Here is a 17,017-nt window from a genome sequence, read left to right as displayed (position 1 = left end):
GTGGCTCACGCCTGTAATCCCAGTACTTTGGGAGGCCGAGGCAGGTGGAACACTTGAGGTCAGGAGTTCGAGACCAGCTTGGCCAACATGGTGAACCCTGTCTCTACTAAAAACACGACAACAAAAATAGCCAAATGTGGTAGCAGGTGCCTGTAATCCCAGCTACTTGGGAAGCTAAGGCAGGAGAATCCTTGAACCTGGGAGGTGGAGGCTGCAGTGAGCCAAGATCACTCCACTACACTCCAGCCTAGGCAACAAAGCACAACTCTGTCTAGAAAAAAAAAAAAAAAAGCAATATAGATGAATCTGAAAAAGGATACTTTCCAAAAAACAGGGTATTAAAGCATAATTTTTAGTTACAAAAATCAATGTGATATGTTTATGAGTGACATTAGTAAGATGGTAGAGGAAGACTTTCCAGGACTCCAGCTTGCAGACACATTAACTTGAACCACTATCCAAATTATCTTCACAAAAGTTAAACCAGGTGAGACATTATAGCACCTAAATATAGCACAGAAATAAAAAGAGACACACTAAAGAGAGTAGGAAGGACAGTGTCACATTACCTGTATCCCCCAATACAAGCCAGCTAGCAAGGAGACAGATGCTCGTTGAGCAGAGAAAAGAGAAGGAATTGAGCACTGGACTTTGCCTCAGTCCCCAACACTAGGCCTGCCCCATTAAAATCGTGTTGGGCAGGTTGCCCCTGCCCGACTCCAGGCCAGTACTTCCAGACTACACCACTACCAGGCTGGTCCCAGTGACCCCAGGTCCCAGACCAGCCCTCGGCTTCAGGCTAATCCCAACTCAGGCTCCAGGCCCAACCCAGCACCAGGCAACCCTGCATAGCCCAAGATGTCAGGCTAGCCCTAGTGCCAGGTTAGCACACAGACTTCCAGCACCAGGTCAGCCACTAAAGCCTCATGCTCCAGAGCAGCCCACGTGGCCCCAAACACCAGATCTGCCCCAGCATCAGGTTGGCACCTGTGGCCTCAGACACCAGGCCAGCACCCACGGACACAGGCTCCAAGCCTGCCCTATGGGTCCACATTCCAAGTCAGCCCCTGCGGCCCCACACTCCAACAGACACAAAGTCCAGGCTCTTCGGGCAGGCCCAGGGTCCAGATCCATCCCAGCAGAACCCAGCCTCCTCTGGCAAACCCAGGGTCCAGGCTCATCGCAGAACCCAGTGCCAGGCCAGCTCCCAAGACCAGATGACTCACACCTGTCTCAGTGGCCCAGTCTCCAGGCAAGCCCTTGAAGACCCAGCCTCCAGGCCAGCACTCACTCACCCAGCCTCTAGACAGACTCTCATGGCTCTAGGCACAAAGCAAGCATCCACAGACCCCAGCCTTCAGTGGATGCAGAGCCCAGGCTTACTTCAGCAGACCAAGGCTCCAGGACCACCCTCGCAAACCCAAGCTCCAGGCTAACCCTGGTAAACCCAGGACCCAGGCCTGACTCACAGGCTCCAAGCCCACCCCCATGGTCCCAGGAGACAGTGAAAGCCAGGCATTGTGGACTCAGGTTCCAGGCCCATTCCCACGGTCCCAGGTGCCAGGCCCATTCCAGCAACTGGTTGGCTCCTGCAGATTCAAGCTCAAGGCCAGTCCCAGTGCCAGGTCAGCTCCCAAGGGACTAGGCTTCAGACCAGCTCCTGTGGAGTAGGCCCCGAATAGGTCCATTCCACAGGGGGCCAGCTTGGCACTGTGAACCCTGGATCTAAGTCTGCTCCAGCAAACTCATGACCCACATTTTCCCCAGTAAATATAGTCTGCAGACCAAACCTCATGGACCCAAGCACCAGACCTGTGCACCTGCTAACCTAGGTACCACAACAGCCTGCCTGAAGACACCAGCAGTAAGCCTGCTCACAGACCACATCAGAAAGCTTGCCTAGAATCTCTGGTCAGGCTAATTGGTGAAGAACTTTCCCAGCCAAAGCCAGTCTGCAAAGAGTGGAGTAGTTCCTACTTCTACAAATGTGCAGGCACCAATACAAGGCAACAAGAATCACAATCAGGGAAACATAATACCACCAAAGGAACAAACATTAAAGAAATTGAGGTTTATGAACTGCCTGACAAATAATTCAAAATAACCATCTTTTAAAAACTCCATGAACTACAAGAGAATACAACTAGACAAGTACACAAAATCAGGAAAACAATAAGCAAACAAAATGGGAAGTTCAACAAAGACACAGAAACCACAAAAATGAACCAAACTGAAATTCTGGAGCTAAAGAACACAACGACTGAACTAAAAAAATTCCAAAGAAAGCTTCAACAATAGATTCAATCACACAAAAGAATCAGTGCGCTTGAAAAGGGGTTATTCGAAATGATCCAGCCTGAGGAACAAAAAGAAAAAAGAAAAAGAGTAAGGAAAGCCTTTGAGAATTACGAGATGCCATCAAGCAATCCAATTTACATATTATGTGTGTCCCAGAAGGAGCAGAGAGAGAAGAAAGTTTATTTTAAAAAATAACAACAGGCCGGGTGCGGTGGCTCATGCCTGTAATCCCAGCACTTTGGGAGGCCGAGGCGGGCAGATCACAGGGTCAGGAGATTGAGACCACGGTGAAACCCCGTCTCTACTAAAAATACAAAAAATTAGCCAGGCGCAGTGGTGGGCGCCTGTAGTCCCAGCTACTCAGGAGAAAGGCATGAACCCGGAAAGAGGAGCTTGCAGTGAGCCGAGATCGCACCACTGCACTCCAGCCTGGGCTACAGACCGAGACTCCGTCTCAAAAATAAATTAATAAATTAATAATAATAATAACAAAAACTCCCCAAATCTGTGGAAAGATAAAAAATATCCAGGTATAGGAAGCTCAAAGACCTCCAATCAGATTCAGTGTAAACAAGACTACCCCAAGATATATTACAATCAAATTGTAAAAAATCAAAAACAGAGAGGATCTTGAAAGCAGCAAGAGAAAAGAAGCACATCACATACAAAGGAATCCCAAGATGGCTATGAACAGATTTCTCAGTAGAAATCTTATAAGCCAGGAGAGACAGGGATGATCTATTCAAAGTGCTGAAAGAAAATAGGCCAGGCGCAGTGGCTCACACTTGTAATCCTAGCACATGGGGAGGCCAAGGCAGGCAGATCACCCAAGGTCAGGAGTTCGAGACCAGCCTGGCCAACACAGTGAAATGCCATCTCTACTAAAAATACAAAAATTAGCCAGGTGTGGTGGCGGGCACCTGTAATCCCAGCTACTCGGCAGGCTGAAGCAGGAGAATGGCTTGAACCTGTGAGGCGGAGGCTGCAGTGAGCAGAGATCAGGCCACTGCACTCCAGGTTGGGTGACACAGTGAGACTCCATCTCAAAAAAAAAGAAAGAAAAAACCAACAAATCAATATCGAAACAACAGACTTTAACTACACTCTAGACCAAACAAACTGAACAGACAAATACAGAACATTGCATCCAATAGTGGCAGAATACATGTTCTTCTTAAATGCACATGAAACTTTTTTCAGGATAGATCATATGTTAGACCAGAAAATAAGGCTTAACAAACTTAAGAAGACTGTGATCATATCAAATATCTTTTCCAACCACAATGGTATTAAACTAGAAATCAATAAAGGATGGATTTTGAAAAATTCACCAAAAAAATTCTCAAAAAAAAAAAAAAAAAAAAACATGCTTATGAGCAACCAATGGATTAAAGAAATTAAAAGATAAATTTTAAAATATCTTGAGACAAATGACACGATATACCAAAAGTTATGGGATGCAGCAAAAGCAGTACTAAGAAGAAAGTTTATAGCAATAAATGTCTACATCAAAAAAGATTTCAAATAAATAACCTAACATTAAACTTCAAGAACTAGCAAAAGAACAAACAAAGCCCAAAGTTAGTAGAAGGAAGAAAATAATAAAGATCAGGGCAGAAATAAATTAAATATAGACTAGGAAACAATAAAGATTAATAAAACCAAGAGTTGTGTTTTGGGTTTTTTTTTTTTTTTGAGACAAGGTCTTGCTCTGTTGCCCAGGCTCCAGTACAATGGTGCAATCTCGGCTCACTGCAACTTCTACCTCCCAGGCTCAAGCAGTTCTCCCATCTCAGGCTCCCGAGTAGCTGGGACTACAGAAATGTCACCATGCCTTGCTATAAGAGTTGGTGTTTTGAAAAGATAAATAGCGAATAGGAGCAGCTCCAGTCTCCAACTCCCAGCGCGAGCGACACAGAAGACCAGTGATTTCTGCATTTTCAACTGAGGTACTGGGTTCATCTCAATGGGGAGTGCCGGACGATCGGTGCTGGTCAGCTGCTGCAGCCCGACCAGCGAGAGCTGAAGCAGGGCGAGGCATTGCCTCACCTGGGAAGCGCAAGGGGGAAGGGAGTCCCTTTTCCTAGCCAGGGGAACTGAGACACACAACACCTGGAAAATCGGGTAACTCCCACCCCAATACTGCGCTTTAGGAAACAGGCACACCAGGAGATCGTATCCCACACCTGGCCGGGAGGGTCCCACACCCACGGAGCCTCCCTCGTTGCTAGCGCAGCAGTCTGTGATCTACCGGCAAGGCAGCAGCGAGGCTGGGGGAGGGATGCCCGCCATTGCTGAGGCTTAAGTAGGTAAACAAAGCTGCTGGGAAGCTCGAACTGGGTGGAGCTCACAGCAGCTCAAGGAAACCTGCCTGTCCCTGTAGACTTCACCTCTGGGGACAGGGCACAGTAAACTAAGACACACAGACACCTCTGCACAGACGCAAACGACTCTGTCTGACAGCTTTGAAGAGAGCAGTGGATCTCCCAACACGGAGGTTGAGATCTGAGAAGCGACAGACTCCCTGCTCAAGCGGGTCCCTGACCCCTGAGTAGCCTAACTGGGAGACATCCCCCACTAGGGGCAGTCTGACACCCCACACCTCACAAGGAGGAGTACACCCCTGAGAGGAAGCTTCCAAAGCAAGAATCAGACAGGTACACTCGCTGTTCAGAAATATTCTATCTTCTGCAGCCTCTGCTGCTGATACCCAGGCAAACAGGGTCCGGAGTGGACCTCAAGCAATCTCCAACAGACCTACAGCTGAGGGTCCTGACTGTTAGAAGGAAAACTATCAAACAGGAAGGACACCTACACCAAAACCCCATCAGTACATCACCATCATCAAAGACCAGAGGCAGATAAAACCACAAAGATGGGGAAAAAGCAGGGCAGAAAAGCTGGAAATTCAAAAAATAAGAGCGCATCTCCCCCGGCAAAGGAGCGCAGCTCATCGCCAGCAACGGATCAAAGCTGGACGGAGAATGACTTTGACGAGATGAGAGAAGAAGGCTTCAGTCCATCAAATTTCTCAGAGCTAAAGGAGGAATTACGTACCCAGCGCAAAGAAACTAAAAATCTTGAAAAAAAAGTGGAAGAATTGATGGCTAGAGTAATTAATGCAGAGAAGGTCCTAAACGAAATGAAAGAGATGAAAACCATGACACGAGAAATACGTGATAAATGCACAAGCTTCAGTAACCGACTCGATCAACTGGAAGAAAGAGTATCAGCGATTGAGGATCAAATGAATGAAATGAAGCGAGAAGAGAAACCAAAAGAAAAAAGAAGAAAAAGAAACGAACAAAGCCTGCAAGAAGTATGGGATTATGTAAAAAGACCAAATCTACGTCTAATTGGGGTGCCTGAAAGTGAGGGGGAAAATGGAACCAAGTTGGAAAACACTCTTCAGGATATCATCCAGGAGAACTTCCCCAACCTAGTAGGGCAGGCCAACATTCAAATCCAGGAAATACAGAGAACGCCACAAAGATACTCCTCGAGAAGAGCAACTCCAAGACACATAATTGCCAGATTCACCAAAGTTGAAATGAAGGAAAAAATCTTAAGGGCAGCCAGAGAGAAAGGTCAGGTTACCCACAAAGGGAAGCCCATCAGACTAACAGCAGATCTTTCAGCAGAAACTCTACAAGCCAGAAGAGAGTGGGGGCCAATATTCAACATTCTTAAAGAAAAGAATTTTAAACCCAGAATTTCATATCCAGCCAAACTAAGTTTCATAAGTGAAGGAGAAATAAAATCCTTTACAGATAAGCAAATGCTTAGAGATTTTGTCACCACTAGGCCTGCCTTACAAGAGATCCTGAAGGAAGCACTAAACATGGAAAGAAACAACCGGTACCAGCCATTGCAAAAACATGCCAAAATGTAAAGACCATTGAGGCTAGGAAGAAACTGCATCAACTAATGAGCAAAATAACCAGTTAATATCATAATGGCAGGATCAAGTTCACACATAACAATCTTAACCTTAAATGTAAATGGACTAAATGCTCCAATTAAAAGACACAGACTGGCAAACTGGATAAAGAGTCAAGACCCATCAGTCTGCTGTATTCAGGAGACCCATCTCACACGCAGAGACATACATAGGCTCAAAATAAAGGGATGGAGGAAGATTTACCAAGCAAATGGAGAACAAAAAAAAGCAGGGGTTGCAATACTAGTCTCTGATAAAACAGACTTTAAACCATCAAAGATCAAAAGAGACAAAGAAGGCCATTACATAATGGTAAAGGGATCAATTCAACAGGAAGAGCTAACTATCCTAAATATATATGCACCCAATACAGGAGCACCCAGATTCATCAAGCAAGTCCTTAGAGACTTACAAAGAGACTTAGACTCCCATACAATAATAATGGGAGACTTCAACACTCCACTGTCAACATTAGACAGATCAACGAGACAGAAAGTTAACAAGGATATCCAGGAATTGAACTCATCTCTGCAGCAAGCAGACCTAATAGACATCTATAGAACTCTCCACCCCAAATCAACAGAATATACATTCTTCTCAGCACCACATCGTACTTACTCCAAAATTGACCACGTAATTGGAAGTAAAGCACTCCTCAGCAAATGTACAAGAACAGAAATTATAACAAACTGTCTCTCAGACCACAGTGCAATCAAACTAGAACTCAGGACTAAGAAACTCACTCAAAACCGCTCAACTACATGGAAACTGAACAACCTGCTCCTGAATGACTACTGGGTACATAACGAAATGAAGGCAGAAATAAAGATGTTCTTTGAAACCAATGAGAACAAAGATACAACATACCAGAATCTCTGGGACACATTTAAAGCAGTGTGTAGAGGGAAATTTATAGCACTAAATGCCCACAAGAGAAAGCAGGAAAGATGTAAAATTGACACTCTAACATCGCAATTAAAAGAACTAGAGAAGCAAGAGCAAACACATTCGAAAGCTAGCAGAAGGCAAGAAATAACTAAGATCAGAGCAGAACTGAAGGAGATAGAGACACAAAAAACCCTCCAAAAAATCAATGAATCTAGGAGTTGGTTTTTTGAAAAGATCAACAAAATTGACAGACCACTAGCCAGACTAATAAAGAAGAAAAGAGAGAAGAATCAAATCGACGCAATTAAAAATGATCAAGGGGATATCACCACCGACCCCACAGAAATACAAACTACCATCAGAGAATACTATAAACACCTCTACGCAAATAAACTGGAAAATCTAGAAGAAATGGATAATTTCCTGGACACTTACACTCTTCCAAGACTAAACCAGGAAGAAGTTGAATCCCTGAATAGACCAATAGCAGGCTCTGAAATTGAGGCAACAATTAATAGCCTACCAACCAAAAAAAGTCCAGGACCAGATGGATTCACAGCTGAATTCTACCAGAGGTACAAAGAGGAGTTGGTACCATTCCTTCTGAAACTATTCCAATCAATAGAAAAAGAGGGAATCCTCCCTAACTCATTTTATGAGGCCAACATCATCCTGATACCAAAGCCTGGCAGAGACACAACAAAAAAAGAGAATTTTAGACCAATATCCCTGATGAACATCGATGCAAAAATCCTCAATAAAATACTGGCAAACCGGATTCAGCAACACATCAAAAAGCTTATCCACCATGATCAAGTGGGCTTCATCCCTGGGATGCAAGGCTGGTTCAACATTCGCAAATCAATAAACATAATCCAGCATATAAACAGAACCAAAGACAAGAACCACATGATTATCTCAATTGATGCAGAAAAGGCTTTTGACAAAATTCAACAGCCCTTCATGCTAAAAACGCTCAATAAATTCGGTATTGATGGAACGTACCTCAAAATAATAAGAGCTATTTATGACAAACCCACAGCCAATATCATACTGAATGGGCAAAAACTGGAAAAATTCCCTTTGAAAACTGGCACAAGACAGGGATGCCCTCTCTCACCACTCCTATTCAACATAGTGTTGGAAGTTCTGGCTAGGGCAATCAGGCAAGAGAAAGAAATCAAGGGTATTCAGTTAGGAAAAGAAGAAGTCAAATTGTCCCTGTTTGCAGATGACATGATTGTATATTTAGAAAACCCCATTGTCTCAGCCCAAAATCTCCTTAAGCTGATAAGCAACTTCAGCAAAGTCTCAGGATACAAAATTAATGTGCAAAAATCACAAGCATTCTTATACACCAGTAACAGACAAACAGAGAGCCAAATCAGGAATGAACTTCCATTCACAATTGCTTCAAAGAGAATAAGATACCTAGGAATCCAACTTACAAGGGATGTAAAGGACCTCTTCAAGGAGAACTACAAACCACTGCTCAGTGAAATCAAAGAGGACACAAACAAATGGAAGAACATACCATGCTCATGGATAGGAAGAATCAATATTGTGAAAATGGCCATACTGCCCAAGGTAATTTATAGATTCAATGCCATCCCCATCAAGCTACCAATGAGTTTCTTCACAGAATTGGAAAAAACTGCTTTAAAGTTCATATGGAACCAAAAAAGAGCCCGCATCTCCAAGACAATCCTAAGTCAAAAGAACAAAGCTGGAGGCATCACGCTACCTGACTTCAAACTATACTACAAGGCTACAGTAACCAAAACAGCATGGTACTGGTACCAAAACAGAGATATAGACCAATGGAACAGAACAGAGTCCTCAGAAATAATACCACACATCTACAGCCATTTGATCTTTGACAAACCTGAGAGAAACAAGAAATGGGGAAAGGATTCCCTATTTAATAAATGGTGCTGGGAAAATTGGCTAGCCATAAGTAGAAAGCTGAAACTGGATCCTTTCCTTACTCCTTATACGAAAATTAATTCAAGATGGATTAGAGACTTAAATGTTAGACCTAATACCATAAAAATCCTAGAGGAAAACCTAGGTAGTACCATTCAGGACATAGGCATGGGCAAAGATTTCATGTCTAAAACACCAAAAGCAACGGCAGCAAAAGCCAAAATTGACAAATGGGATCTCATTAAACTAAAGAGCTTCTGCACAGCAAAAGACACTACCATCAGAGTGAACAGGCAACCTACAGAATGGGAGAAAATTTTTGCAATCTACTCATCTGACAAAGGGCTAATATCCAGAACCTACAAAGAACTCAAACAAATTTACAAGAAAAAAACAAACAACCCCATCAAAAAGTGGGCAAAGGACATGAACAGACATTTCTCAAAAGAAGACATTCATACAGCCAACAGACACATGAAAAAATGCTCATCATCACTGGCCATCAGAGAAATGCAAATCAAAACCACAATGAGATACCATCTCACACCAGTTAGAATGGCAATCATTAAAAAGTCAGGAAACAACAGGTGCTGGAGAGGATGTGGAGAAATAGGAACACTTTTACACTGTTGGTGGGATTGTAAACTAGTTCAACCATTATGGAAAACAGTATGGCGATTCCTCAAGGATCTAGAACTAGATGTACCATATGACCCAGCCATCCCATTACTGGGTATATACCCAAAGGATTATAAATTATGCGGCTATAAAGACACATGCACACGTATGTTTATTGCAGCACTATTCACAATAGCAAAGACTTGGAATCAACCCAAATGTCCATCAGTGACAGATTGGATTAAGAAAATGTGGCACATATACACCATGGAATACTATGCAGCCATAAAAAAGGATGAGTTTGAGTCCTTTGTAGGGACTTGGGTGCAGCTGGAATCCATCATTCTTAGCAAACTATCACAAGAACAGAAAACCAAACACCGCATGTTCTCACTCATAGGTGGGAACTGAACAATGAGATCACTCGGACTCAGGAAGGGGAACATCACACACCGGGGCCTATCATGGGGAGGGGGGAGGGGGGAGGGATTGCATTGGGAGTTATATCTGATGTAAATGACGAGTTGATGGGTGCAGCACAGCAACATGGCACAAGTATACATATGTAACAAACCTGCACGTTATGCACATGTACCCTACAACTTAAAGTATAATAATAATAAATAAATTAAAAAAAAAAAAAAAAAAAAAAGAAAAGATAAATAAAATCAATAAAACCTTAGCTAGACTAAGAAAAAAAAGAAGTCTCAAATAAAGCCAGAAATGAAAAAGAAAACATTATAATTGATATTACAAAAATATAAAGAATTATAAGAAACTACCATGAACAATTATATGACAACAAATCAGATAACTTAGAAGAAACTGATACATTTCTAGACATATACAACTTACCAAAATTGAATCATAAAGAAATAAAATCTTAACAGATCAATAGAGAGTACACAGATTAAATCAGTAATAAAAAGTCTCCTAACAAAGAAAAGCCCAGGACTTGATGGTTTTACTGTTGAATTCTACCAACCATTTAAAGAAAAACTAATACCAATCCTTCTAAAACTCTCCCCAAAAAACCAAAGATGGAAACATATTTCTAAACTCATTTTATCAGGCCAATATTACCCTTCTGTCAACGCCAAAGACACTACAGGAAAAGAAAATTACAGGTCAGTATTCCTGATCAACACAGATGCAAAATCCTCAACAAAATACTAGCCAATTGAATTCAGTAGCACATTAGAATAATCACGCCCCATGATCAAGTGAGGTTTATCTCTGGGGAGCAGAGATGGTTCAACATGTGCAAATCAATAAATGATATACCACATTAACAGAATGAAAGGCAAAAACCATACCATTTTGATAGATGCAGAAAAGGCACTTGGTAAAATTCAACAACACATCAAGTTAAAAACTCAAAAAAAATTGTTATAGAAGGAATGTACCTCAACACAATAGAGGCCATATACAACAAGCCCACAACTAACATCATAATCAACAGTGAAAAGTTGAAAGCTTTTCCTCTAAGATCAGGAACAAGACAAGCATGCGCACTCTCACCACTACTACTCATCAACATAGCCACTGGAAGTCCTGGCCAGCGTCATTAGGCAAGAGAGAAATAAAAGGCACCCAAACCTGAAGGGAAGTAAAATTGTCCCTGTTTGCAGACAGCATGATCCTTTAGATAGAAAAGTAGATAAAGGACCCTAAAAACTCCATCAAAAGAGTGCTAGAAAAAATGCATACAGTAAAGTCAGAGGATACAAAATTAACATACAAAAATCAGTAGCATTTCTATACACTAACAACGAACTATCCAAAGAAATAATCAGAAAAACAATCCCATTTCCCATTTACAAGAGCTACAAAAAAAAAAAGTTAGAAATAAATTTAACCAAGGAGGTGAAGCATCTATACACTGAAAGGTAAAAAACATTGATGAAAGAAATTGAAGAAGATATAAGTTAATAAACAATTATATACTGCAATGACAGTGAAAATAATTCACTTTAGATTTGTATTTTTTGAGCTAGACATCTTAATGCTTTTTAGTATTGTTTTCTCCTTTTCTCTTACCTTCTGTTCCCATTCTCTTACTTCTTCCAAACTCATACTCTTCAATTTTGTCCACTTATGAAAACAAAATGAATAATAAAGTCTAAAGAAACAAAAGTAAGAAACTACCTGAAGTCTTGCTAGTTGTGCAGTACGGGCAACTATCTTATTGTATGGTTCAACAATTTTTGCTTTTATCCTAAAGAAAAAGAAAAGAGAGGAGTCAGAATAAAATCATTTTCAAAATATCAATGGATAAAAATATTCCCATTTCATTTATTTATAAAATTAAGAACAGTACCTATCAACAGCTCCTTGTAAAGCCCCAATTCTCGTCTGCATCATCTGAAGAACACCTAGGAAAACAGAAGCTTACATTGGCTTTACAAATTTACAGGGCATCCAACTGGGTAAAAAGTTTAATTAAAAGAAAATACATGCATATATAATTTTAACTTTTTCTGTCACCATCCTAATCCAAGCAACCAATATCTTTTACCCACACTGCTGTAAAAGCCTGCAACTGGTCTCCCCCTCCAATCTTTGCCTCACAAAAGAAGCCTGACAGGGAATGGAAACTGACTGCTTAATGGATGTGGGGTTTCCATTTGGGGTGATGGAAAAGTTCTGGACCTAGATAGTGAGGATGGTCGCACAACACTGTAAATGTACTTAACGCCACTGAATTGTATGCTTTAAAATGCTAAAAACGATAAATTTTATGTTACATATATTTTAATACATTACCAAAAAAGTATGACTGATCCTCCATGATATCCCCTTTGCCCCATCACTCCTATATTAAAACTATAGCCCACAGCTTAATCTACAACTCTCTAGGCTTACAACAGGAGGAAATTTTCACAAAATTGGAAAAATATTTTCAGGAAGATCAAGCTTAAATTTTATTATTTAGGCTTTCAATTAGTACAGATATTTAATTATTTTGAAGGCCATTCTTTAAAATTCAGTTTCTATATCCAACTGGCATAGTTGTTTTGAAAGCATAGTAATAGCTAAATTTAAGTATAGACATGTCGTCATATTTTAAGTGAAGTAATGTTAGAACAAATAAACATTCCTATCAGCATACAAGTATAATAACACAGTTTAGTCCAACAGAATCCTCTCTGAACCAAAGATTCCCACTTTTGCGCTGGTTTTGTGGTGTATTCACCACAAACTGCCAAGAATAAACTGCCGTTACTTATAACCATTTTCTTACATCATATTCTCTCCACAACCCAGTCTCAATGGGTTTCCACCCATACTCCACCAAAACAGATCTTATCAAGGTCACCAGAAATCTACGAGTTGCCAAATTCTACTGTTGGTTCTGTCTTAACCTTGTTCAAGCTCTCAGAAATTCACAGCAGTTGACTACTCCCTTTCTGAAACATTTTTTTGTCTAGGCTTTCAAATCAACACACTTCCTGGGTCTCCTATTATCTCATTAGTTGTTCCCACTTCTCCTCTGGCAGACCTCTACATGTGCTGGAGTACCCCAAGATGTGATCCTCAGCCATCTGCTCTTCTCCATCTACAATCTTTCAGGAATTTCATTCAACTCCAAAGTTTTAAATAGTATCTGTTCAATAAAATACTGATTTTATACACACACACATATACAGACGTATACACATATATCTATGTAAAAAGATTTTCTTTATATATCTGCCTATGTTCTCATTCCCTATCTCTCTGCCCTCTTTCTCTCTCTTCCTACTGTTACATCAAATTTAAGATACCCAAGATAGTTTATGCCCTACCATGCAACCCATCAAAAATCATACTTCTCTCCAGGCTATGACATCTCCATTACTCATACCATCATCTATCTATCCAATTTTTGAGACCAAAATCCTAGGAATAACTCATGGTGACTTTTTTCCATCAGCTCTTTCATCTGCCATCAACAAATCCTATCAGCTTTGCCTACATTTTACTCCATCTGCCACCCCTCTAATCCAAGGCATCATCAACTTAAACTATTCTAATATCAGGGACACTAGTTTGGAAGCTTCCACCATTGCCTTTTTCTATAGAGCTATCAGAGTAAACTATTCAGAGTATTAATCTCATCATACAATAACCTGATTAAACTCTTCCAATGGTTGGCCAGGTGCGGTGGCTCAAGACTGTAATCCCAGCACTTCGGGAGGCCGAGACGGGCGGATCACGAGGTCAGGAGATCGAGACCATCCTGGCTAACATGGTGAAACCCCGTCTCTACTAAAAATACGAAAAACTAGCCGGGCGAGGTGGCGGGCACCTGTAGTCCCAGCTACTCAGGAGGCTGAGGCAGGAGAATGGCGTGAACCCGGGAGGCGGAGCTTGCAGTGAGCCGAGATCTGGCCACTGTACTCCAGCCTGGGAGACAGAGCAAGACTCCGTCTCAAAACAAAAAAAAAAAACAAAAACAAAAACCAAAAAACTCTTCCAATGGTTTACCACTGCATTTAGAATTAAATCCAAATTCCTTCCCAAGAACCTCATCTACGATTCTCTCCCTCCTTCACTATTCTGGGCTACTTTCTGTCCCTCAAACATGCCAAGTTAATTCCTGCTTTCCCATTTATTGTTCAGTCTTCTCTCCAAATCTTCCCGTGATGGCTCCTCCTTATCTTAGATCTTGACTCAAATGTCATCTTCTCAAAAAGGCCTTCCCTCGCCTTCATCCATCCCCATCACCTGTTTCATTTCTCTGCAGAATTTACAAATAAAATTTTTCTTTCTGTTTTCTGAGATACAGTCTAACTCTATTGCCCATGCTGGGGTGCAGTGGCATGATCTCAGCTCACTGCAACCTCTGCCTCCCAGGTTCAAGCAATTCTCATGCCTCAGCATACAAGTAGCTGGGATTACAGGCATGATCCACCATGCCCAGCCCTGTTTTCTATCTGTACTTTTTTTTTCAATCTACCTCCAGGACCAGAACATAGTTCCAAAAGGACAGTGACTTTGTCTATCGTTCACATGTGCCTAGTACTTAACAAGTTCTTAATTACTATTTGATGGCCTGAAGGAAAAAATAAATGAATGAGGCTACTTTTTTTTTTTCTGAGACGGAGTCTCGCTCTGTTGCCCAGGTTGGAGTGCAGTGGCGCGATCTCAGCTCACTGCAAGCTCCGCCTCCCAAGTTCACGCCATTCTCCTGCCTCAACTTCCCAAGTAGCTGGGACTATAGGCGCCCACCACCACGCCCAGCTAATTATTTGTATTTTTAGTAGAGACGGGGTTTCACCATGTTAGCCAGGATGGGAGGTTACCTCTTTTTATATTATAAGCTTAATAAATATTTCTCAAAATTCCATGAAAACAAAAACTCTATTGCTATAGCTTTCTGAAACCTAGCAAATTCTCAAAGTAATATTTGGAAGAATATTTTAAAAAAGGACATTTTTAAATAAAATAGGCTTAAACATACCTCCAAACTACTTACATGGTAAAAAATTTTACATATTTAGGAGAATAAAGCAGATGAAGTAGATGCTAAAATAATATTCAATTTTTCTAATACGTATATACACCACACTTATTTTTCAGCATCTCAAAATAACATTCTAGTAAATACTTAGACACATCATGCTAAAATGAATACTAAGCAATTCACACTTAAAGTTTTTTATTTTATTTATTTTCTGAGACAGGGTCTAGGGTCTTGCTCTGTCACCCAGCCTGGAGGGCAGGGACACAATCACAGCTCACTGCAGCCTCAACCTCCTTGGCTCAAGCAATCCTCCTACATCAGCCTCCCAAGTAGCTGCGACTAGAAGCATGCACCACCATGCCAACCTAATGTTTTATTTTTTATAGAGATAGAGTCTCATTATGTTGCGCAGGCTGCTCTTGAATTCCAGGATCAAGTGAACCTCCCACCCTGGCCTCCCAGAGTGCTGGGATTACAGGCATGAGCCACTGCACCCTGGCCTACACTTCAATATTTTATGTTCAAATAATCTAGTGAATATTCTGAGATAATCATAGGAATAAAGTAGCCAACCTTTGTACTCTACACACTTGTACAAGACATAATCATTCCAATTCAGTCTAGCAGTGTATTTCAAATATTTTAATCTTTGAAGAACGTCCTGGGAAAAACAAGCACATTAAAGAACTAGAACACATATTTAAAAGCCACAGTGAGAAATATTTCTGTTGTGGTGATTCATCTAGACCTATATATACTCAATGTACTACCATGCCATCCTTATAAATAAAAAACTAGTATGTTTTAAAAATTGCCATTAAAGTATTACTTGCTCTCAGAAATGTATAAAAATATTATGAGATTTAAACACATAATTAAAACTAGTGAGCTTCTGCACAACCAAAAAAACTATCAATAGAATAAACAGGCAACCTACAGAACAGGTGAAAATGTTTGCAAACTATGCATCTGACAAAGGTCAAATATTCAGAATTTATAAGAAACTTAATTCAACAAGCAAAAACACAACTCCATTAAAAAGTGGGCAAAAGACAAAAAGAGACATTTCTCAAAAGAAGGCATACATGCAGGCAACACACACATAAAAAAAATGCTCAACATCACCAATCCTCAGAGAAATCAAAACCACAATGAGATACCATCTCACACCATTCAGAATGACTATTATTAAAAAGTCAAAAAACAACAGATGATGGTGAGGCTGCTGAGAAAAAGGAATGCTTATACGCTCTTGGTGGGAAGGTACAGCCACCGCGGAAAGAAGTTTGACAATTTCTCAAATAACTCAGAACTACTATTCGACCCAGCAATTCTGTTACTGAATATACATTCAAAAGAAAATAAATTGTTCCACCATAAAGACACATGCACTCATATGTTCATCGCAGCACTATTCACAATAACAAAGACATAGAATCAACCTAGGTGCCCATCCACAGTGAATTAGATTTTAAAAACATGGTACATATATACCATGGATACCACACAGCCATAAAAAAAGAATGAAATCATGTCCTATACAGTAATATGGATAGAACTGAAGGTCATTATCCTAAGCAAATTAAGGCAGGAAGAGAAAAATCAAATACCACACAGTCTCACTTATTAGTGGGAGCTAAACATTGGGTACTCATAGACTTGAAGATGACAACAATAGACAATAGGGACTACTAGAGGAGGGAGTACCTAACTGTTGCATACTATGCACACTACCTGGGTGACAGGATCATTTGTATCCCAAACCTCAGCATTATACAATATTCTCAGGTACAAACCTACACATATCCCCTTGGATCTAAAATAAAAGTTGAAATGACTAAAAATAATAATTAATTTCCAGTACTAAGTCAATCATTACTTAGAGCTTCTTAATTTTC

At 40.8% G+C, this 17,017-nt stretch overlaps 1 protein-coding gene across 1 annotated transcript in view; it reads right to left on the bottom strand.

Moving 5' to 3' along the window:
• Positions 1-17,017, bottom strand: part of COG5 (component of oligomeric golgi complex 5) — a 368,980-nt gene that overhangs the window by 341,977 nt on the left and 9,986 nt on the right. Inside the window, exons 4-5 of the mRNA XM_050785204.1 lie at positions 11,991-12,045; positions 11,819-11,888 (exon numbers count right to left, since the gene is read on the bottom strand). Coding sequence (XP_050641161.1) covers positions 11,819-11,888; positions 11,991-12,045 — 125 coding nt within the window. The remainder of the gene's footprint in view (positions 1-11,818; positions 11,889-11,990; positions 12,046-17,017) is intronic.

This window comes from Macaca thibetana, chromosome 3, assembly GCF_024542745.1.
Source record: "Macaca thibetana thibetana isolate TM-01 chromosome 3, ASM2454274v1, whole genome shotgun sequence".
Taxonomy (NCBI): Eukaryota; Metazoa; Chordata; class Mammalia; order Primates; family Cercopithecidae; genus Macaca; species Macaca thibetana.
The sequence above is the reverse complement of the archived record's forward strand: the minus strand, read 5'-3'. Positions and strand labels throughout refer to the sequence as shown.